The 24457-nt window shown below is 38.4% G+C and overlaps 1 protein-coding gene across 1 annotated transcript; it reads right to left on the bottom strand.

Moving 5' to 3' along the window:
* Nucleotides 1-383: 383 nt before the first annotated feature.
* Nucleotides 384-22909, bottom strand: DNAJB14 (DnaJ heat shock protein family (Hsp40) member B14). The gene is made up of 8 exons (XM_005418184.2): nucleotides 22777-22909; nucleotides 18831-19005; nucleotides 9864-10009; nucleotides 6700-6885; nucleotides 6257-6351; nucleotides 5494-5603; nucleotides 4100-4272; nucleotides 384-2456 (listed from the first exon to the last, which is right to left on the bottom strand). The coding sequence occupies exons 2-8, from the start codon at nucleotides 18986-18988 to the stop codon at nucleotides 2332-2334; spliced, it is 993 nt and encodes a 330-aa protein (XP_005418241.1). The 5' UTR covers nucleotides 18989-19005; nucleotides 22777-22909; the 3' UTR covers nucleotides 384-2331.
* Between the last annotated feature and the right edge of the window lie 1548 nt (nucleotides 22910-24457).

The raw sequence follows: 24457 nt of genomic DNA, 5'->3' as shown, positions 1-24457 counted from the left end.
CTTTTCAGAAAGTGCTAATTGCAATAGGTAGTCAAATGAAATGTTGCAGTCTAGGTCTCACTTTTAACCTTCTAGGATGTCTGTGCTGCCATAGGGCACAGCCAGTACATCATTCCAGTTTGCAGAGGAACTGACAGCAATGGAACCCAGCTCAGCATGCCAAACACAGCCCATAGGATTATTACAGGCAGCTTTGCTAAGACCATCTGTTCACTCTGACTTCACAGTTCCAATATTTGATAAATGTGTTATATATCCTTTTTCCTGTTAACTAAAAGATCACTTGCAAGCTCAGACTCATTTGTAAACAGGAAGGCCCAAGTACTTGTTAAAGCCTTTGGAACAACTTTCTTCTTTTAAGAAGACACAGAAGTATCAGGATGTACTTTGATAGTTTGTTTTCATTAATATAATTACAATACATTCTGGACAGTTACAAAATCTGGGGAATCTGGTTTTCTCCATAGATTTGGATTGCATATTTCAAACAATTGGATGCCTTTCCATTACATCTGAACCCTTTTACTGTAGTCTTAGCAAGGACACTCAGTACAACAACCCTTTTTTTTTTTGTCGTTTCAGCAACTTTTAGTTCTGTTTTGTGCCCCAGGCTTTTATGTCCACCTTGAATGCTGGTTTAGCTGCTTAATTAAAAGCCTGCAGCCAGTCTCATGATACACCAATTCAAGAGAAGACATTTCCACTGGGACAATTTGGAAAAGGGATATATGCAAAATGTTTTCTGGATCACTTGGAGTAATAGCATTTAGTGTATTTGTAAAGTCATATCCTGCTGTAGATCAGAAGGAATTGCAATGAAGTCAGACAAAGTATTTCAATTTTCAGTTTAGGAGAAGTATTTGGCTCCACATGAACTGATAGCATTGTTCAAAGATAGCAGTTTTCTCAAACAAAATATATTGCCCATAATACAAGCTATCTGGCATTCTCAAATACAAGAAACATTCCCCTGCATAACACTGTTAAAATGTAAAAAACATCAGCTACTGAACCTAAAAACATTTCAACATACTTTGATAAACTTTAAGTACATTGTACTTAGCTGCTTCAGAACACCTCTTTGCATCAGCAGGTGTGGCTACATATAGTTTCCATTTCCAGGCCACTGAGTTACATGATCTTCTATGCAGGAGCCAAACAGTAGGCTTGCTCATTTCTACAAAGTCAGTCCAGCTACATTCTGGTCCCAAAAAAAAACCATACCCTACCTCTTCTGACAAGTGATAGGGCTCTGACCAAAGGAGCACATTGCAAAGCAGCAAAGCATTTAAATAGTTGGCAAAAGGGTTGAAAGGCACATAGCTTGTCCTTAGCAAAATTTCCCTGTTCCACTTGCGGTGCCCATTGAGGAATCAGTATTGGGACCTAGCTTGAAATAAAAAAGTAGTAAGAAAATGGAAGCCTGCCAGGAAAAAAAAATTAGGTTGCCTTTTTATTTTAGTGTTAAGATTTTAGTGTTGCATGTTTTCCTCTACCTTTCCAGTGAAAATTAAGGAAGCTATGGATGCATGTTAACCATACGTATGGACTTACTACTACTGGAATACCAAACGGTAGAGCTGCTGTAAACTGTTGCAAGTACTAAAAGCAATGTTTATAATGGTCTGTACAGCATTTGCAAATATTTACCTTGAAAAGAGATTAGTGTAGTTCTTATTTTTCTCAGCATTGCTTAGAAATGCTAAAAAACTACAACAGCTAAACTGCTACTCTACACCAGATCAATTTACCCCAACAGATATTTAGGAATATATGCCATTATATTTAAAAATACCAAGTTCCTCTAAGTGGTAAACCTAGAAGATTTTACATAGAGTTAGAGATAAAATATTAAAAATTATTGTTTCAACTCCACACACTTGACATCTGAATAGGAGTGATGTAATCATACTATTTATTCCATCAGTGAGACAAAATGTAGTATGGAACTAAATTTCTGAGATTTTTAAATAGAAAGTCATTTAACTCATATATACACAAAGAGTTCTTTCCACAGATATTTACATGGCAAATATGTTAGAGGAGAACCACGATGACTAAGTCTCTACAAGTATAGCATCCTTTCTGAGCTATTCTCTCTGCTGAAAGAATTCACAGAAGCTTTGAAGTAAAATCTAAACAATTAAAGTTACCTATATTTCACAGTAGGTAAAGAAGCCGTTAAATGATATTTCAGCATAAGGTTTCTGGAAACAGCTACACAGTAGAGTTTTACATCCACCCTCTTTTCCAGCATCCATGGTGAAACTAAATCTCTTCTCAGTTTCAGGAGAGATAACAGCATAGGTAAGATGTGTGTGTAACTGTAGCTCATCCTCCTCGGTAGAGGCTGGTCAGCCGTTCTAGTTCTTTGCAGTTCTCCATGGACATGGACTCTGCTTTCTTTCGGAGCCGGTCGTCTCGATAGACTTTTGCTGCATAAAGTAAGTCTGTTTCTTTAAGGAGAAAAGAGAAGAGATTTTTTTGGTTACAAACTGAATACTTGGCACATGACAGAGCTGTACAAAACACCTCAGGTTTTAACCCTTGCCCTTTTTTCTTTCTCTCTGTTCTAACTTCCCTCAGACACCACTGAAACAGCACTGCTACAGTTTTCCTTTGCTGGATCTTTGTAACAATTCCATCTTTTGGAACAGGTAAAGCTGTATCAGCCTTCCACCTCCCTCAGAGTTCATACAGCAGTATCTGATTAACAAAAAAAACCACACCCTACAAAAATCCCCTTCTGTCAGACCTCATTAAACATTACAGATATAGGCCACTCTCAGTGATCCTGCGTTGTTATTGATACCTCTAACATCTTGTCCGTGCCCCAAAAAATCCAATCTTAATGTTAAGCCCTTTACTTCAACTGATGCTGATTCAGACTGTCAGTGTTCAGAGCTATTAATAATTAAGAGCTCTCTGTATTATACTGGTGCTCAACAGCTTGACATCACTGAGCATTGTAATTCTGTAAAATCTGTTTTGTCACTTCAACTCAAAATGCAAGACATTCTTAAACGTCAATTAACCCCAGATAGATTTTAACTGTCAAAGAGATTTAACACACAACAGGTATTTTAAATCCATAAAACCACAAAATCAGCTGTTTCTATAATCAGAAAAAAAAAAAGAAAAACCATTTGGAGCCTCTTACTCAAAATCAGTTTGGGTAGTTTTCACAACCTTGTAAATTACAAGTACCAAACAACTGGACTGCAGAGACTAAAGCTGGACAGAAACATGTGATCTGACTCAGAGAATTACATTCTATTTGCTTCTGGTCAGTGTAGTGACAGCTCGTGAATGAATTATTTTTCCAGTTTTCTATGACTGAAGCTCACCACCTGAAAAGTTAAAACCATCTGCTTTCAACACTGATGTAATTTTAGCAGTGCTGTTCCCACAGAGCTCACAGAATGGTCACAGATAACAGAATAACTGATTAAAATTGATGCTGATTTAGAAAAGGCTGGTGGTGCTCTTCAGTATTCTTATGCTTTAACACTGCATTCTAGGTTTCTGAAAAGAAGTAACTCATTGTATAATACTAGACTGGAGAAACAGATGGCAAACTAAACCCCCTTGTTTTACAGGATGTGCTGCCTGTCCTTGGTTGCCTGGAAAAGCAGTGTTTGTATGTACTGTGGTCCAAGGCAGATTATTTTTTCGTCTCTCTGGAAACACCTATGTAATCTTCTGGTTTATTTATTTACTTGTATAAAAGCACCTAGGGAAATGAGCTATTGCCATGATAAAGTAATGTGGAAGACATGAGAATTCTTAGAAATTGCAGTGAGTTAAGGACAAAAGTTTTGTCATAATCAATTTAGTGTAGTCTTTAATTTTCTGAGAAATGGTCACAGCTAATAAATCAGGTTAAAATTGCTGATAATTTGCAAATGGTTGTTAGATCACTGAGTACAATTCAAAAACTAAGTAACACTGGGGACAGTTTTAAAGTGAGAAACAGCAGGGGACCTTACACTTACTTTTGCATTGAGATGTTGTAATAATACAAGCACTTCCTTCTTGCCTCAGGCTATTTTTATAGTAATGCATAATTTAATGAAATTACACATATTACCAAACTTACTTTGTTGCCTCTCCTTCCAACAGTTATTACGAATGTTGGATACATAATCTTCTTCCACACTCTTTTCCACTTTCTGTAATGACACTCCTTTGTATTCATTTCTAAAGTCCTTATTGACATAATAAATGACACCCAAATTTTCTGTCTGCATTTTTATGGTCTGCCCTGTACTTCTGCAAAAAAGGAGGCAGGGGGGAGAGAAAGACTAAATATTAATTTGATTATTGTTTTTACACCACAAGTAGACTTAAAAAAATATTGACATTACAGAATAATAGCAGCACATTCCCAAATTTGCCATTTCGAGACAAATAATTAAAAGAATGGCTCTATAATCTGCTAGAGAAAAAAATTATTGCACTTACCTAAACATTAAACTTCTGCTGCCCAAACACTTAATCTCAAAAAAAAATCCACTTTACTAAGACACTTATTTCATACCTCTTTAGCCAAATACAAGTTTTAATAATAGAAAATTACATTCAAACTCAACAGAAACAGGTCACTATTCTGTAGCAACCCAGTATAGCATCTCCATTCTGAAGTGTTTGCTGCCAGCCCTGATAAATTCATTTTCCTGTTGACATTCTGTAGATTAAAAATCAAAGACCGGGTGCAAACATTTTGGCAGAAAAGCTTTTCTAATCATTACAACAGCTTAGTTGCAGAAGGGAAAAACATCCTACTCCAGAAATAGAGAACTTTGAAAAACAGGAGAAAAGAAACCTCTCTGTTGAGGGGTTCTGCAAAGAACTAAAGGCCCTTTAAAACCAGTGTGGTGAGTGGGCTATTTCTACCAGCTAGCTGCACTCTTGATTCAAGTTACTTATTTCTCAGAAGAAACAAAGGTTTAAATATCCTACTGTATGAAACAGATAAGTTTCACAAGTAGAATTCTTCACAAGAAAAAGGAGATTTTACCATCACCTAGAATGAAGCAAAGAACAGACAATCTTCCTAGACGTCATCATGTTTAACACTTAAATGAAGATGAGAAAGTTGCTTTCAAGTTCTTCACCTTCTACAAACACAGATTATCCCCAAAAGAGTAATGAGCCTTAGAAAATTTCAGGGTTTGATAACTATGTTGGAGATGCAAACACCTTTGCAACATGCCATGTTGCATGGACCCACTGCCTTGTACTAGACCTCCTGAACTCCAGGTACTGCTGACCTCTTTTCTCCATTACATTCTCACAGCATGTTCTTTGCACCTAAACTTTTTGAAAAACAGAACATGTTTTTCTGCTTCATCTACACCTTCCCTCCCTTTCTTCACTGTGGGAAATCAAAGATCAACTAATGGAAGACTCTCCACAATGCTTCTAAGTGGGAGAGGGTGATTACAATACCTTCCCCTCTGCTTTAAGGTGATGTAATTAAGCATTACTTACGATCTTGGGTATAAGGCGTAAGGAGGGTTAGATACCATCAACTGGCTCAACAAGGAGACAAAGATCAACACAATAATAGGCATCAGCTGAATGACCATAGAGAAACCTCCCTAAGGAACAAAACAGATTCAGGTATTTCATAAATCATCAGGCAAACAGGTAAATCTGACAATACTTAATGCTAAGTGTGACTTTTTGCTTTAAGCCTCAAAAGCTGCTCGGAAAACAGTAACTGCAAACACTGTGGTATTATCTGAACTTTCAAATACATACACAATATTCACACAGTGCTCAAGCTGCAGGAGTTCATGCGTTAGCACATACACACAAGCAACTACCACATAAAAGCTGGATTCAGCTACACTGAATGCCATGATTTGGTCTCATCTATACAGTGATATGTGATTATACAGGACTAGAGATAATTCATGGAGGTGAATACTGAGCTGTAAGTTCAATTCTTACCTCAACCCAAATAAATTTTTCTATGCATACAAGGATTAGTGGCCACAATTAGTGGCATATATAGGTTAATAATACCAGTCACCAGTAAGGGAGTGGCATACAACATCAGGTTTACAACACCAGGCTACTACCTTCTCAAATTTGCATGCCTATTTACCAGTCAGTAAGCGAACTACCCACTGAAGTTTAAAATACCCAACTGGCAGGTACAAGTCCTCCTCTACAGTACAGAGCTCCTGTACAATCACAATACCAAAAGCAGATTTTGCAGTTTAAAGTCAATGGTGCTTAAACTTACATCACCCCTCTCTTCCTCCCTCTCGTGCCCACTCTGACGGTGCTGGTTTGGATGGCTGTAGCCAGCACGACCATTAGAAAATGAGTGCACACTACCTGAGGAAGGAACATCCACATTTAAATCATGTACAAAAACACTGTTTAGAGGTCAGTACAGAAGCAACATAAAGCACTTTACATTACTGCACAACAGCACATGAAAAGACATTAAGGTATCTTGAAATTTCAAAGTTGTTTAAAATAAGTATTTTAAGCTGTACGACAGTAACCCCAAAGAACTGACATTTTTGGGATTTAGCAACACTTGAGGGAAAAATAAACTGATGCAGATTGTAGAGTTGGGGTTCAAGGCTGGCTGGAATAATTCTACTATTTTATAATATCATAAACTCTAATGCCACTCTGGCAGTACATCTCAATAATTATGCTGATGTATACAAATACCTGTTGGAAAGGCCCCTCCAAAAAACATGTTGAACAGATCCTCTGGAGTAATATCTGCCTCACAACCTCTATGGAAGTTGAATCTGCCATTGCTAGGGTGATTGCAAGTTTGCTCTTCACTGCCTGTAAGGTCATACTGCTTTCGTTTCTCTGGATTACTCAGCACAGCATACGCATTTCCGATTTCTGAAGCAGGGAATAAAACACAACTCCCATTAATGCATGACAAAAGCTATTCCAGAATGAAAATTGCAATTTCAAAATCAAAGATAGGCAGCAAACGATGCAATTTACTGTATGTTACAAAACAGCTACAGTAGAACAAGGTCCAGAAACATCTCCACTTTTCTTAAAATGGCTTCTACAAAGTTTCCCACCAACACTATCCAAAAGCCTTTTATCCTGTTAAACAAGGCAGAAGGCAGGAGAGCTTTGTTTCCTTTTCTAGGAGAACACCTACCCTTGTGGAAATGTTCTCTGTCACTGCAGTTACAAAAAAAGCATCAAGCATTACAATGAGACTCTGAAGCTGAGTAACTGCAGTTTGCTCTAGCAGCTAGCTTAAAAAACCATCATGGACTCAGCAGGTTTTCTTTGGTTTCATTTGGTAGGTGGGCATTTCTTGGAATTCACCAACCTCATTGGCTACAAGAGTGCGAATGTATTTTTCTTCATGCTTCTGAAGGTATTTGTGGCTTACATTAATAACACAAAGTTCTGCATGATGTAATCTGAGTAGTAGAACATGCATGTGTGACAGGAATGTGTGTATTCCTCGGGCAGTCAGTATGACCTCAGTGTTTTGAGGGCCTGGCCTGGATTCTTGTCCCTGTTCATGCTATGGTATCACAAATGAACAGCTTCCATTTTGCCAGTAGAAAGGAAAACATCTCACTTAGGTAAGCATGGAAAATATCAAGAAGAAAACCCACATATACTGCGGACTTTAGAAGCTTTTTTTCTTGCGGTGCACAGACATAATGATCTTGCAGATTGATGGAAAGCTTGTGCTGCCACTTGATGAACAATCTTCACTCATTCATATCTTCATTTATCCCTTCTGCCTTCCTCTCTACTATCTCCTCCAGGCCACTCAAACAAAAGAGCTCCTTTGCAGCCAACCAACCCAAGGCACAGGGATTATGATTTTCAGTGTTGAAAAGCCATCAGTCATCAAAAGTTCATGGAAGGTGCAACACTATAACCTCAACACAGGCAAATAAGACTGTGGCTTTATAATTAATATTTTAAACGTTACCCAATCTAAGCAAAAGTTAATGAGTTTTAGCTACATGTCTTTTAAGATGCCCTTAGGAAAAAACTAAGCAATTCCTTTAAGTAGAGGAGGAAACCCAAATAAATGAAGCCTGGTATTTTGAACTGCAGCATGATACAAACTGACATCAAATATTGCTCTGTTGCTCAATACAAGGATAAAATTGGTAGCAAAAATTTAGATTTTCCCAAAATTAAAAACTAAGAGAGATAAATCAGGTGACTGCACATAAAATGAAGCTACCCTACTGTCACAATATGCCTGTTGGTTACTTGCTCTTGATTATCTGGTGCTAATTCACAACAGATTTGATTCCAATATAAATTTCTTTTCAAAAAGGATATAAAAATGAAAAAAAAGCCACTGCTCAAAACTTTCACAGGAAAGATTTTTGATTGAATTGATAAAAGATGGCAGAAGTTATTACATTTGCACATACTTTTTGATTTAAAATTCACTTCAGTGAGACTGCTCAGTACAACAGAAGTACTAGGTAGGTCAAGATCTAAGTACCTTACCTATCATGAAATGCAATTCTGTTTTATAATGTGACCTATCCTTAAAATAAAGCATTATTATGAAATAAAAACTATTGTTATAAACTCCTTTTCTCAGATTGATGTCAAAAACTGATCAGATATCTTTAAAGGAAAACTAAACCATAAATTTACTCAGCCATACAAAAGGATTATGATAATTTCAATGCAAGAAAATGCTAGTTGTCATTAAATAATTTTTGGGCAATGAGATTCCCCTACAAAATTTTTCTGTTCATTTACTCATCTAGTTAAAAACCAGAAAGTGAAATTCAGCTGAAGAAATTAGACTCGTACAAAGTGCTCACATAAAATAAAATATTAAGAAGCTGATTTTAAAGATGTTTCATTTGAAATGCTATTAACAAGGAAGAACTATTTTATTCCCAGGGCCTGAGACAATTTTATAGGAATAGTATCTTTTAGATAAAGACATCACAAGGCTGTAGTAAGTGAATCAATAGCAATCAACTTTCCTGCTCTGCTGTATCTACTTTTCATCTGGAATTGTTAATATATCATTATAATTACCTCTTAAAGTCTGTATCAGAAGTCTTGCTCAGGACTTTTTTTTTCTTTTTTCCCCTCCCCAATTTAAGTGTTTTATCCGAATGATTTTTTCAAATGTCTGCATGTAAACCTCACACAGGAAAAAAATAAAAAGATGTACCACGATCAGATTGTTTATGCATTATCATTTCTTACAGATTCACATTTTTCTTCATCTGAGGTGAAGCTGTAGTTTTCTTTAAAAAGCTTTTCTTCAATAACTTCCCTTGTGTAGGGCTAAGCTGGGCAGCCTAAAATAAGGTCAAGTCAGACTGTAAATTTTACCTAAAAAATGGTCAAAGGCAACTACTAGTAAGGCCATGATTGAACTCAGGTGTTTTTATGCAGCAAAAGTAGTAAAACTATACACATACAAGAAATTCTAAGGAAGAGAAAACTTAGTGTGGCACATGATTCAGAAAAAACTGCATTTTGCTATCAAGGATTTCTTTCTTTTTATCTAGCTCAAGTACAGTAAAGATCCAAGACAATAAAATTCAGTAACTACATTAAGTCAACAACAGTAAAAAAGTACAATTGGGTTTCACAGATCAAGTATTTCTTCCCTGTACTGAACATTACAGTCAATTTTCTGAAACCAAGCCCTACTGCCAAAGTCCATGTTATTTATCTATACTTCCAATATAACAAAGGTCAAATATTTTCTTGAATAAAAATGTCAGTCCAACAACAGCTAAAAACCACATTTACATTTGTAAAAATACAAGCAATCAATGCAGATAAATATGGATTTGAATGAAGTTTAATGATAAAAGAAATTTAAAGTAAAAATGGTGTTTTACTTTTAAAAGCCTCTGTTGCTCCAGGTGCATGGTTTTTGTCTGGGTGGAATTTCAAAGCAAGTTTTCTATAAGCCTTCTTTAGGTCTTCTTCACCTGCATCCTTTGACACTCCAAGGACTTCGTAATAATTTTTACATTTCTTTATACTGCAAAAGAAAATGATGTAAAATGTTGCAAGCAAAAAGATGTAAAAGTAATGGGTTAACACACAGCTGTGAATGAGGTCATACACTACACTAGTGCATTATATTACATCTTTTGCTTTCAATATAAATTATTTTTTAAATATCCACTCTAGAAACAAAGAATGTCTTTTTTTTATAATAAACTCACTATTGAGCTTATTATGTACATTTCTTTTACTTCTACTGTAGAACTACTATGGTTGTAAGAAAGGGTTTCAGTTTGCAACTACTGTAGCATTTCCTCATCCACAATTACATTAATATTGCTGTTAATAATGCATAAAAAGAAGGTTCCAAATTTACTTTGCACAACTAGCAGGTAGGAAAATGTGTTTTGACTGTGAACAGCAAATGCACTTCAGTATGAAGAATATGAAACAAAGCAAACAACACCTCCCTTTCTCCAAACTAAAGCCAAATTCTACCATCACTCAAGCATTCACTTTTCAGGGAATAAAACATGTGAGAATACTTCTGCTGCTGTGAGTGCACCTGGATCTTAACAATCTTTCTGTAAGTGTTTATGTAAATTCAAAGTCACACTATCAGCTCCAGCAATTGCATATTTAGCTTATCTCATATAATCAAGTATAGCATTTTTTAAAACTCAAACCTCAGAAATATTCTTTTTGTAGGCTGGCTAACCCAGACAGGAAAAGCAAAATCTGGAAATGATGTAATGATTTAGTATACTTCACAACACCCCAGAAGAAAGAAAGAGCACTTAGAGGAAAAGTGAGAACATTAATTCTTTGTGGGCAGGAAGAACTGATCAAACCAGTAAATACAGCTTAACAATCAAACCAAGTTACTTAGGTAAAAATTTAGAAAGAAAAGGCTGATTCCCAAACTTGCACTGCAGAAATTAGGCACACTGACACGGGGTGCATGCCAAAAAAAATGGGCTGGTCTGAGCAAGAAATAGAAATTACATCCAGAAATACTTTAAAAGCTTCATGTGAGTCTTTCACATGGCTGTAATTGTATCTGCATTCTCTTACATGCACAAATTGCTACATAAATTTGAGTTTAATGTTTCCAAGACTATACACAGGGCAGCCCTGTGTATTGCAAGGGGGCAAGCAAGCCTTTGGCATTCTCATGGAATCCTGTAATTAAGGGAATGTGAGCATCACAAGTACAACCACACCATCATGTGTGGTCCATCCTACTTCACAGATTGATCAAATCAAGTTTCATTTGAGGGATCCTGTTTCCTATGTTCAAATACAGAAGCTTTGATGGAAGCCTCGGTGTAATGCTCACAAGAGCACTGAATTGAATGTATGCAGGCAGCTGCCAACACAAACATCCTGTGAAATAAATATGGCTCATTATATTGAAGTAACATTTAATAAGCTCCAATTAGGAAGCTGATAGAGCTAACTAAAAAGAACACAGTGAATCCATCAAGAAAGGTTGGAAAGAAAATACATTAAATGATACTTGTGAGTACTGGAAACTCTTTTTTGGTAATCAGTACAAACAGAAAGAAGTGTGGTAGTGTACAGATCCCTTAATCCATAGCCTCAATGCTGGGATGATTTATGAACTGTACCAAGAACGGGTAGCTTTATTTAAATGTCTAACAGTATAAATTAAGCTTTTATTTCATGAAATTGCTATCTCAGCATCCAATCTAAGTTCTCTTCAACAATTACTTCTGAGATATCTGTTTGTGGGCCAGACTCTTCAGAACTTTGGTTGATATAAAATTACATAGCAAGCTGTCAATGTTTAGCAAAGTTGTTATTGTTTAGCATTAAAACTCTGGTGTTAAACATTCATTCACATGTTTTTAAGCACTGTGCATCCCCAAAAACTCTCTTGTTTTAGCATTAAAACTCTGGTGTGAAACATTCATTCCTGTGTTTTTAAGCATTGTGCATCCTCAACAACTCTCTCCTTCAACAGCATATTGTCATTTTTCATGGGAAAAAAAACCATGGAAATTTATTTATTTACAATATACATTCATTTCACAACTCTAGGAAGCCAAGAGGAGAAATATGAAAAAAAAAAAAGAACAATGCAACAGATGCCAACCTGTACTTCTAACTCCCCAAAACCCACTTGAGATTTCCTCCTGTTCAAAACCAGTGGATGCTCCACAGTGGATGACCCTCAAAGGAGAAGCAGCAATGGTGGGCATCTACCAATAGATCTAAAGGATTAATGCAATCACTCTCATGCAACAGCTATCCTGAACCTGGCCCACAAATGAGGTATTGTTATTACTGAGAAACATGTTCCGCCAAAGTATAACACATTTCTGTTTTTTCTTTGCAAGTCTTTCCTAGTAGTAAATGAAAAATTCTACAAACACAAATGTGGAACATGCATATACAGATGGAAATTTTGCAGTTCAGTAGGACTTTGGATTAGGCAGATCAAGTTTTAAAGCTAAAAACCATTAAATGATCTTACAAATGCACAGGGGCCAAAAACCATACCTAAGCCTGGAATTTTCAGCAGTGACCTTATGCTATGAAGCCCTTACCACACTCTGCCATTAGCCAACAGTTTTACACCATTGCTTGGCCACCTCAAGGCAAAAGTCACCTGGACTGTAAGCTGCCAGCATCTGGTTAATGCTGTTTCCTCCTGGGAGGGAGTCAGTGACTTTTGCCAGGAGGTTCCTGACGGACCACAGTTTGGGGCAATCATAACAGGGTAACATCTCTGTTTCTCCCCCCTTCAGCTGAGTTCATGTGAGTTCTGCACCAAAACTTGCACTGGGGATGATGGGACAAGCAAAGATGATTAGAAGGTGCTTTCCAGTTAAACAAAGTTATCAGTGTTTGTGATGTACTCCTCAGAAGCAAAACTTCAAGGCACCGCAAACAGAACCTGGAAAGTCAGTTTATCACAGGACAAACTGTGAGGTCACCAGGACTCAGGTCACACACGGCTGTGCAGCCACAAGGCTTCTGTAACACTGCTGGAGCACACAGCCCACCCTCAGATGCCCCAGCACACAGCCTCAAATGCCCCATCCCTCCTCATCCTTTAAGAGATGCTCCAAGTCCTCTTCCCCCAAAACTCCACTCTCCTGATGAGAAATTTCTTTCCAGCTGCTGGAAGCTGTTGGAAGCCATGGCCAACTTGATCCTTGCCCCTCAGAAGATGCAGACATTTTTGGACATATTCCTTGCCTCTTTACTTTAGCAGACTGACCTCTGACAATCCTCACTCAGCCAGAAACCCTCACCTGCACCACTGAATTATTCTGTGGAGATTTGTCATGGGAAGGCAGCTGGCACTTTTCTCTTACTAGAGGGCACAAAAATCAGCTAGTAAAGGCAGGGAAAAATTAAGGGTAAAATCAGTGGAGGTTCTGGAAAAGCTCCATCACTGATGTTATTGCTGGATTTTAACTGCACCTGAAACCCCTCCAACACTCTCAGCATGAACAACTTTCTGAATGCTGCAAAATTGTTGTTTGGTTAGTCTTGCTGCCCTTAAGGCACTGCAGTTCCTACTGCAAGTTTTCTTGCATATGCAAACTCCACGGAGACATTTCTTTTTAAAATTCTAATGTACACATCACTTGCTTACTAACTGCCTATTTTGTACTGAACAGGTTATTTTTGTTGTTCTTTATTCTTGGTTTATTTGAAGTTTGGTGTTTTCACTGATACTTTGCTTGGGGTTTTGGCTTTTTTGTGAATTGCTTTTCCTGTACTTTTCATTTCTGGCTGGATCACTCTGTATCTGAATTACTATCAAATTATTTCTGTTATTTCTCTCCTTGTTGAATTGTTAGTCCCTAGCCAACACCTTGGCACTGTCCTTCTGATTAACAGATTTGCTGGCTGCTCCTGAAATAACACCTGACTTTTACAGAATAGACTTCTCAAACTGCAGGAGAGCAAGTGATGGCCTACATTCATGCCCAATCTGTTGACAGAAGTATCTCATCACCACTTGCAAAGCTCCACTATCCCAGCTTGCAGCTGACAAGGCACCTGCAATAGAACTGGTCAGCCAGCTCCAAACTGCAGCACCAACAACTCTGCTGGATGCTGGGCTCCTCTCCATGCTCTGATGGCTGACAGCAGAGGAAGCCCTTCAGGTTCTGAAATGCCTCTTCTCACCTGCAGAAACCCTAGGGCTGCCACCACTGGTTCTCCTGTGACTACAAAATGATGTGATCCTAATGCTGTGCTTGTCAGATCACTTTTCAAATCTACAATTCAGATTAGGTCAGCACTGCCAGCTTTTATCAGATTAACAAAACCTATCAGAGATGCTTGCCTTACTGTATCAAATACCTGCAGCAATGCACAATCATGAAATTTGGAGTATGAGGAGGTATTTCAAAGGCTCTTCCAAAGCCTCACAAGAACAGCCCAAAAGACAAATACTTCAACCAGAAGCACGTCAAGGGAGCCACAATTATTTCTCCCAATGGTAATCTGAACTGAGCAGCACAGTGAGCAGCAATGTGAATGTGAGTGACAAAGAATCCAGCAAGAGGGAGCTGTACTGACTTCTGATCCTAGAGTTGAGCAGAAAAACACAGTAAAATGCAGACCAAAATCTATACAGGTCAAATTTCCATTTATGCCAGAGAGCCTGATGCAAATGGTATCTTGCAGCTGAGATGGGAATGTGCCAGTCACAGTTTGGGTGACAAACATGGGCTGAAAGAAGTGCTCTAGACTGGGAAGAGAAGGTCACAGCATTGTCAAGGAACTCAAGCTGGTACCAGCATATCCCTAGTTTCTGAAACAAATGCAGCAGAACTCTCAGACTTCTGTTGCACTGATAGATTCAACAACACATTAGGGTGCTTGTCTTACTACCTTGCTCTTGGATGTACCTGATCAGGTTGTTTCTACTGTGTGTATCATATGAAATAGTCAGGACTGTGTTTACATCAGCATACTTTTCTCCAGATTTTATTTAATATTTTATTTTAGTTATGAGCTTTCTGACAAAGCCTATCATGTCTTCTCTGCCACTTTTCTGTGACAGGCTCTATGACAATGATTTTCACCTTAATTTCTCAACCATTCAACTGGATATTTCAAAAATTCATGGCAGATCTACAGCCTAATTAAAGGCATGCCCTGATTTCTCTGCTTTGGTGGCTTGGTTTTTTTTAACACATGCTGATTGCTCTTATTAATCCACTTCCAATTAATTATCTTCTTGACACTATGCTAGAAAAGAACCAATATCTCTCTTTTTGCTGGATTTGTGAAAGTGTCAGCAGAATGCTTGGAAAAAGTCAGTCACACAACTTATACTCCTACTTTGATCCATGAAATGTGTAGAGGCAATTTTTTTGGTTCACTACATGAATTCAAATCAAGCTACTGATTATTCCTGGCCACTACTTGATACACTTAATCCTGCCTTGCAAGGTTTCTACAGAACTCATGCCTCTATTAATTTGGCTTGGTTCTATCTCAAAAATGCAAATACAAAACTTGATTCTTGTGCTTTCTTCCAAGAAGCAGGCAAGGCAGGAAAAGCAGTATTCCACCACAGTTTTCACAAGATAACAATGCAAATTTAGCATACTACTAGTCATGGCAGTTTTCTTTCAGATGTCAAAACAGGCAATATGGAATTCATGCTATGGCTTATTGACTAAAAAAAAAGAGACCAAAGAGGTCAAACACCATGTGCATTTTAAGATAATTTAAAGAGACCCTATATAAAACATACAACATGAAAATGCCTCATTTTTTGTTGTGCACATGATTCTCACACATTTGTCTTAAGCTGACAATGCTGTGTAGCTTTTAGTTGCCTAGAGACTTCTAGGGCACTTGCTCGAAGGCATTAAGTCTGCTGTGGGTCCTAGCATATTTCTGCTGGTCTCCTGTCAATATCTCCTACATGCAGGTCACCTAAGGGTGTTAAGGCAAGTTGATCCACTTCTCAGTGACAAGGTAAGGATCATTAAGAAAAAGATGCAAGTACTACAGATGGGATTTTCAAAGCATTTCCACTTAAAAGCAACAAAGTGCTGCGGTATCTCAACCTTCAAACTGTCACACTGAAATAGCAAGCACAGCTCCCACAAAGAGCAGCATTACCCAGCACTTATGCAATCAAAGGAAGTATGTTACATCTTACACTTCTCCCTGTTGAGCAGCCTGCAAGCTCACATAATACTCTACAGAACTGTTATGGTAACTTGCTAGTGATCAGTGTCCCCTGTGTATGTGGAAAAAATGAAGCCAGCACAGAGGTGCTTGTTTGTACTCATAGCTACTCACATTACTAGAGTAACCCTGATGAAAATTAATGCAGTTAAATTAGTTACATTGCTCCAAGCATATCCTCACTACATTTCTTAAATCTGCTGTCACAAGCAAATTCAAGATAGCTGTACAATTCCAGGAACTTTAATCAGTGATCCAAGCCAGGGAGCTCAGAGTCAGTCTCCCTGTTTGACAGCTCAGTAAAGCTTACAACAAAAGCACTGGAAATGGCATGGAAGTGTAGCTGAAAGCTTTCCCTATGTCTATATTCAGTTACTGAACCAAGAACTCCTAAAGGGAAGAGTATTTGAGGATAATGACCTCTTGAATCATGCATATGCCAACCACTCTGTTTGTCTGATGTCCATGCTGAGTGTCAGAATTTATTGAAGTTTGGAGGTTTTGCTACTTTGCTGTCTATAAACTTCTTCCCTTACAGAAAAAAACCCAAACAACTGGGCATGAAACACTGTTTAAAACCACCTCTTTTCACACACAATTTCTTTAACCAATTCAAACATCTGAAAACCATTCCACTGCGGTACAGCAGAAGCATATGGTGGTGACAAACTATTCTCTAAAGAATACCCTCCCCAAAGGGGCATGTTTCATTTAATTGGAAAAATATGGGGCTTGACTGAAGCAATATCATATGCTGTCTATCATGTTTTCAACTAGAAAGCTCATTCTCACTGTGGTTTAAACATGAACTTTCTCTCAGTTATCATCGCTGAATGTGTTATATTTTTCCATTTAGTTTTAGGCCATTGTTTGTATTTAATTCTGCTCTCATTGGCAAGGCACATGATTTTAAGTGGTATGTTAAGATGTTGCAGTGTGATGTAATAGCCTGTTTCAGTCATCCTGGTTCCTTCCCCAGGTGTGCCAATACCCTCTCCTTAACAAACATGGGTTGTTCTGTATTACAATTGCTTATTTTGCAAAGATCTTGGTAGCTTTTAAAACTCTGTATTCAACATTCAATATTCTTAAAGCAATGTTCCATCAAGATTATTCTCAATGCGCAATTCTTTAATACCCCTAACTCTGGTCCTGATCTCAACAAACTAGATTGAGCTTACATAGCATCTAACAAATCCCCCCAAGAAAGCAATACCCACTACCACAAAAGCCTACCAGAGAAAAAAGCTAGCTCTACACCACCATTTCAGTCAAGACAAAGTAGGTAACATACCTTCTGCTGAAACAAACAAACAGACTGATCTTGCAGGGAACCTGATGTCGAAGCAGACCGCAGCTCAGAATGGTACGTCACAGGTGAGTGACTATTGGCACCAAGACAGCCCTCCCTGCAGCAGCTTTTTGGGAGCATGTGACATGTCTTATTTTGACCTAAGCCACATTTACAGAGGACTTCTTTCTGGATATTTTGTCTCATGCATATGTGTACAAGCATACATTCTACAATCATTTTAACAAAAAAATACAGGCTTATCCAGATTTTACTTTAGATATATCACAAAACGTAATAACATTAATTAAGTGGAGATGATGGTAAATGAAAAGCACTAGTAATAACACCAAGAGGATAACCATGTGAGACCTGCTGTCTGCCTGCCTGCCTGAATGCAGAGCTTCTGTATCAACAAAGAAAAACTACTTCTTTCCTCACCGTTAGCACAGCTGAACAGATTACTGAAATTCAGGAAGATCCAAGATCGTATCAACAGTAACATACATTTCACAGATCCACATAAACCCCACCCACCCAAATTTCTGTTATGCACAACATCCAGTACACACAAACTAGGAGACAGGGACCTCTTGATTTCCCTTCAAGCTCCCTTGAAAATATGTGGGCTAGGCTTATGTGAAAATACCAGGGTTTGAGCTGTGCAATTTCCTTGCTATATCCATATTTCTTTAGCAGAAACCCGGGCACGTATGAAACAATATTCTTCTTGCTCCTACAGCCAGCAAGTATACAATAATAACATGACTTAAGACTTAATTGCCTCAAAAGGGCATTTTTATTGACCTTTGTTTCTTTTCCCACATGCTTTCCTGACGTCACCCCATCTTAATACTATCAAGCTGCACTAAGCAGAGTTTATATTGCAACTCAGATGATGTATTCTAGTGCTTCTCAGACACCTTTATATTCAAACCAAAATAATTTTAACATTTGTCTAAGACCAGCCTGTACAGCAAGATTAGCTTGAAAATAAACTTTATGAGTGACCGTGTATCTTTAGTATAAAAATACTGAATAGAAAGAAACACTGCCCTGCGTGTTGTACAACAGAATTTTCATAACTTTTTCCATTTACCCTGAGATCCACTCAGTAACTATTTTGAGTATTATTTTTCCATAAAGTAGCCTTAATATTTTGAAGAACGGAGTAGCATCTTTCTTGCAGAAAGTGACAGCATCTCATTCAGTGTTTAAAGCCAGCAAAACTCCTCCTTCCAGTCAAAGTTCAGTACAAGTAATTCCTCTGAGCTAACCTCAAACTTCCTGTAGCTCCTTTAGATGACAGAGTTGAAAGGGTAAGTAGATAATACACAGAACGAAAAGCAGCTCCGTATTTAAGCCATACCTTAATACTCCTTCCATTTGGTCTTTGTTGTAGCCTTTTCCACTTTCACCTGCAGCAGATGCATTGCTCTCCTTCGTGCTGTTGGGCTTACTTTGATCGTTGTTACTGGCTGGTTTTCGGCAGTAAGCGCCTCCCCCAGCAGTGCTTCCATTCTTCATAATAGCTTCCAACAAAACTATAAAAACAACAGTGTATCATAGTATCATTACAGGTATTAGTGAAAAAGTCAGGGTTCTCAAGTATCTCAGATGAGAGCACCACATGACAAGACTAGTTGCTACATCCTCCTTCCTTACTGATCACCACTTTGTGTCACAAATGTTTCTGCAGCCAGTCTAACAATTCTTTGCTGTTGCAAAACTATGGAAAAGCATTTCAAAATTAGCGACCAGGCTCCTCCCATCCGTCTCTGCCAAGGTAATGTAACACTGGAGAGAATATGTCCAGGTGCTTCAATTCTAGATGTTTTTTACAGCCACTGAACCTGTGCCTTGGGGTGAAAACATCTGAACACCTGAATAAGCAACTGCAAATTGAAGAAGAGGAACTAACCTTACACTCTATATAAAGTGCAAATTATTCCACACAGACATCAAGCCCATCTCCAGCACATTTCAGTTCCTACAGTACATACCTATCTGTAACCTGAGTCATTACTGCCACAAACTGATGCTCTATTCCTTCCAGGCAATATCAGCTGAAATTCAAACCACTGTTAAAATGCCACTACCAGCCAAGGACCAGCCAAGTACACCCAATTCAAGACCTGAAACTTGAAAACCAGTTGGCTTCTGCTAGTTCTTGAAATCCTCTTTCTTTCCATGTTCCAGCAGATCTCAAATGTAGCAGTTTTAATAAACATTATATGCAAAGTCCGTTTCTGTATATAAGCCTGTATTTTAGGGGTATCTGTCTTAGCAATGAATCAAAGACAATACCATTCTAACACAAGGGACTGCACACAAAGTATAATATAGATCAAAGATTATTAAATAGTCCACCTTTCCTGAAAACAGATTCCTTCAGAGCAACATGGCAAACTACATAGGCTAAATTTGTTCCATAAAAAAAATTAGTTACTATCTGCATTACAAATGCACTAATAAAAACTGCTAAAGAAAAATGTCCCATGCACTGTGAAAGCACAGCACTTTTTTCTAGAAAGCCCGTGGGAAGAATCCTTACGAATTTTCTCCTAAATTAAAAAAAAAAAATTCACCTCTGCTTAGCATGGTCTTTCTTAGAGCAGCAGAAAACTGGGATCCTACACACCATAGCTTGTGTATCACAGGAAGAAAAGAAAGTGAAGCGTTGTTGAAAAGGAGAGCCACCACTTCTTAAAAGCTCCCCAGCATTTAGTTTTACATTCACTTATTAGTGAATAGCTACACTCAGCCTGAACAAGAAAGTCAGCTGACTTCAGAGCCAGTCCTGCCCTCCGCCTGCCTCAGCCAGACTCATGGACTGATCAGATCAGGCTCTTTACAAAAGCAGATACAAGGAAACAACCAAGCTTTAGATGTCTAGTTGTAACTGAGGGGATGCTCTCACTACAAATGAAATCAGGAGCTTGAAAACAGTTGCATTATGGATTGTAACTGAAGGACATATTCAATATTTGCAATACTTTATTCTAATATCCTCTGTTGTGGCATATGAAGTTCTGAGGTAAATGAAGTAGTAACAACTCCAACAAGGTGACCAGGTCTGTAGATTAAGAGCTAATCAAGAACAGAGCTTTTAACAGACAGTGCCCTGGGAATGAAGGATTTCAGTCTGAACGTGCCCCAAAGAAGTGCTACCAGAAAACAAAACAAAAATATAATTTCTTTCAATTCATCTTTCTATCCAGTGAGTACGACATTTAACAATGGCATCACTTAGAATCCTACTGAACATGTGGCATTCTTGAAACAATGCTCACTCAAGTTTTGCCGTTCCTCCTTTTATATTGATATTGCTCTAGAAATTTCTCATCCCTGCCCCAACATTTATGCAGAACCTGAGGCAGTGGAAATGGCAGAAACACAGGCATGGGCCATGGTTTGCATTTTTAACATCCAGTGTTTCTTCACAGCAAGTGTGGCTCTAATTCTCTTAATTAACATATTTGGTTGCAGTATACTTTAAACATCACTATTTTCTAATCCCCTCCTCAGACCTCATAATGGAGTGCATTGCTGAGAATGCAATGCAGGATGCTTAAAAAAATAAAATTCAAATATATCAGTGTGAACTTCTTAAAATAGCAGGACACAGCATACACAAACATGCTATTGTCCTACACTGAAAAAGAAAACCACACAAAGGGTATGGGGCCATTGTTTCCTTCAAATAGAAGATACAGTTTAGGTATTCAGAAAATACTCTGACTCTTCCATGAACTGCTGGTGGTAAAACCAGCTGTTAGAATGTAATACTAACACTGCATTTAAGAAAACTTTCACTGTGCGTCTAATATTTCAAAATAGGGCATATGGGGAACTAAAGACTTATTTTGTTAGCAGGTAAGACAACGAGTCTTATCTCTGAGTGTGTCTGAAGCCTCAGTTGTGTGTACTATTACCTGCTGTTGAATGAAAGATCCTTGGACTACATTTGATTCCATTATGCATTGAACATGACCCCTCTCCCCCCCACTTTCACTAATGGAAGAATTCTGTTTAATTCAGAATTTGTCCTAATGCAACAGCTTAAAAACCAAATTCACATGCTCCCAAAAATATTGTTTTTAAAGGCAGCATCAGAAATGGGGCAAGAAAATCTTAAGAAGCACTAAAAAAATAAAGTTTTCCTTAACATTGTTTTCTGCCTTCAAACAGAAGGCACCTAAGTTTGAAAGGGACATTTTGTCCTTTGTTATCTTTAAATCTCACTCTAAAAAATCTTTTCCAGACAAGCGATTAGGTTCTGTTCAGTTGCAAGATGAATCATTAGCAAAAACCAAAATCAAACCATTTTCTAGCAAATAATGACGTCAACATGGGCACTGCTACTATGAAGTCATTAGCTCAGTATCATTAAATAAGCACTGACCTTACATTTCACACTAGTAAAGCCCTAAAATAGCACTGCTGCAGTCAGCGTATTTCAGGCAGAAGCTTTGTTTAGCAAAACTAAACTTCACTGATGACTGAACTAGTGCTGAATGCCCTTTAAACGTAAATGTTGCCAAAAGCAGATCACACATAGTATTATTGTTTTAGAGACAATAGTTAAAACCTATTCTCTGCCCTTTTGTAATCCACTACAACATCAGGAGGAGGAAGCTCCCTTCAGCATTACCATTCTCATTGCTTTTATGACTGACAAATTTGTTTGTGAAATGGTGGGCAATTGTTCTCAAAACGATACTAAAGGTACAGCACACGGAGAATCTGCAACTTCAGTGAGAAATTAGTTCAACTACCTTCCAACCCACACTCCAGAGAAACATAAGTGAGCAGAGAGGCAACTGGGGCTGCACCACGTTGTCCTAGCACCACAAAAACCCAACACATTATGACTGTAAAATGAGAATGTGTGTTAGAACTAAAGGGGCTCTCAAAACCTTAACTACTTCCTTCTCTCTGGTATGTGCTATGACACATTTTTGGTTACCTGAATTATGAATTACAGGTTGGACTTTTTCCTTCAAATGGACCCCCAACTAAAAGATGCTAATGAGAGCAATTTAATTTGTTCTTAGTGTAAAATGCCAGTTGTAATTTATTGCAGCCCTTCCAGAACCTGTCCTGAAAAAAAGACAGTCTGTGTCCTTGCACTTTACTGCACTTTTAAGAGGGCCATTTAAGTGCCTCAAACTTTAAAACCAAAATAAATTCAATGAGTTGGTGCTATTTTGGGAGGAAATGAGATGACTTTAAAAGATTCAGCAACCTCCACAGATAGAAAACTGAAGCACAAAGATATTAGATGTTTACAGAGTCCCCTCATTTCTAAGTACCTAGTTCAAATCAGGCCTAGGGCCTGAACTTTTTCAGTGGTATTAGGGCATCTGCAATTCTCTTTAGCTTCAGATGGAGCTTTAAATGCCCACCAGTTCCACAAATCAGGCCCTTGTTTCAAGCTGAATACCTGAAAAATGAAGCACAAACAATTATGTGGTCACTAATGGAAACGGTGTAAACTGACTTATTTAACATCACCCAGAAATTCTGGGAAGCTTTTCATTTAAGAAGACACAATTCCCCAGATTACACAGCCCACTACCACAAAGCCAAATTCTTTTCCCCAGGTCTGTAGCTCATTTGTGATTGACTTTGCTAATTTCCACAGTGAATGAAACAAGTGTCCTACAGACAATAGCCTAATTAGCCATCTATTTCTTGCACAGAATACTTCATCATGGTGGTTATGTAGTGGCAGTCCTACTTAAAAAAACAAAACAAAACAAAACAAATGCTCAAAACAAGTCAGATTTTTTTCCTGAAAACCACTTTAACTCTTTGAGATATAAGATGATAACAAGCTGTGTGAAGCAGATGAAGCTATTTGCTCTCCTTGGTGAAAGAAGCTGAATTGAAATCCTCTGCCTCCTGACCAACACAGATTATAAAAAGCTCCAAGTATTTTCATGCATGTCATGTTTTCAAGCCACAGAGATTTAGGGGAATATGGCAACATCCATGCTATCTTGCAGGAGAAAAAACTAACACTTGGAAAAATTAAACATCAATTAAAAAAGAAAATCACCAGTGAACTCTTCATTTATTGTTTGCATATAAGAAGAAGTCAGGAGATTAGAGGCCCAAAAATGTTCACTGCATCTCCTCATGGCAACTTCCAGTCAAGATTCAGCCTAATACTTCCACTGCAGAAATGGCAAATGCTGAGGCCTTTAAGTGGTACAGGGCACTGAAGTTGTTCCTGTGCTCCTTGCACAGCACAGATCACGTAAGTAAGAACCAGAGCAATGCAACAAGTCCCTGCTGCACCCAAAGGTGTTTTGAGCTGACTTCTGGCACTCTGTGACAGAATCCTCCAAGACAGGTAACAGCTCCACATACACTGAAACCTTACTGCTGTTCCTTTGAAACAATGATTTCTAAACACTTTTTGCTAAAAGGTTGCTAAATATTTTTTTGTTTTAGTACGAAATAGTCAGGAGAGCTAATTGGGTCTTGGGGGTGCCACATATTCTATTTTCTCTAGCAAAGGTAAACCCGTGTGCAATTCCTACGTGGCTGCAGTACACCCAAAAGAGAACCAAACCCAAGAGAACCCAAACCACAAGTATATTAGAGAATGAAGACACGGACCACAAATATATTAAGAGAATGAAGACACGGTCCACTCTGGAGCTGCAGCTCTCATTGCAAGCTGGCAGAGAGGGGTGATTCACAGTGACAGAAAAGAAGCCAACCCAGCCTGTCTCGGCCTGGGGCCTGAGATGTCCTTATGTTAATCGGGGCTAAGCCTCGTCTGTACGGCTGCGCTTTTACTGATGGCTGTAGGGAGGAGAGGAAATGCAGGCGAGGAGCTGGGTCGGCCCTGGGAGATCCCCGCTGGCACCGGGGGAGGTAAACCCACTCCTCCGCAGCGCCTGACGCCAGAGTCATGCACGGCGGGGGAAGGCACCTGCCCTGAGCCCTGCTCCTGGGCACACACTCCGGCCTCCTCTCCCA

Source organism: Geospiza fortis, unplaced genomic scaffold, assembly GCF_000277835.1.
Source record: "Geospiza fortis unplaced genomic scaffold, GeoFor_1.0 scaffold11, whole genome shotgun sequence".
NCBI classification, from domain to species: domain Eukaryota; kingdom Metazoa; phylum Chordata; class Aves; order Passeriformes; family Thraupidae; genus Geospiza; species Geospiza fortis.
Note: the sequence above shows the minus strand (reverse complement) of the source record. Positions and strands in the feature narration are given on the sequence as shown.

Excerpts from the sequence above, each read along its gene's own strand:
- DNAJB14 (XM_005418184.2), bottom strand. The coding sequence starts at position 18,988 with ATGAAGAATGGAAGCACTGCTGGGGGAGGCGCTTACTGCCGAAAACCA. Across the intron at positions 6,352-6,699 it reads TGGAGGGGCCTTTCCAACAG|GTAGTGTGCACTCATTTTCT; the intron begins GTATTTGTATAC and ends TTCCTTCCTCAG. Across the intron at positions 2,457-4,099 it reads TTGGAAGGAGAGGCAACAAA|AAACAGACTTACTTTATGCA; the intron begins GTAAGTTTGGTA and ends TTCTCCTTAAAG.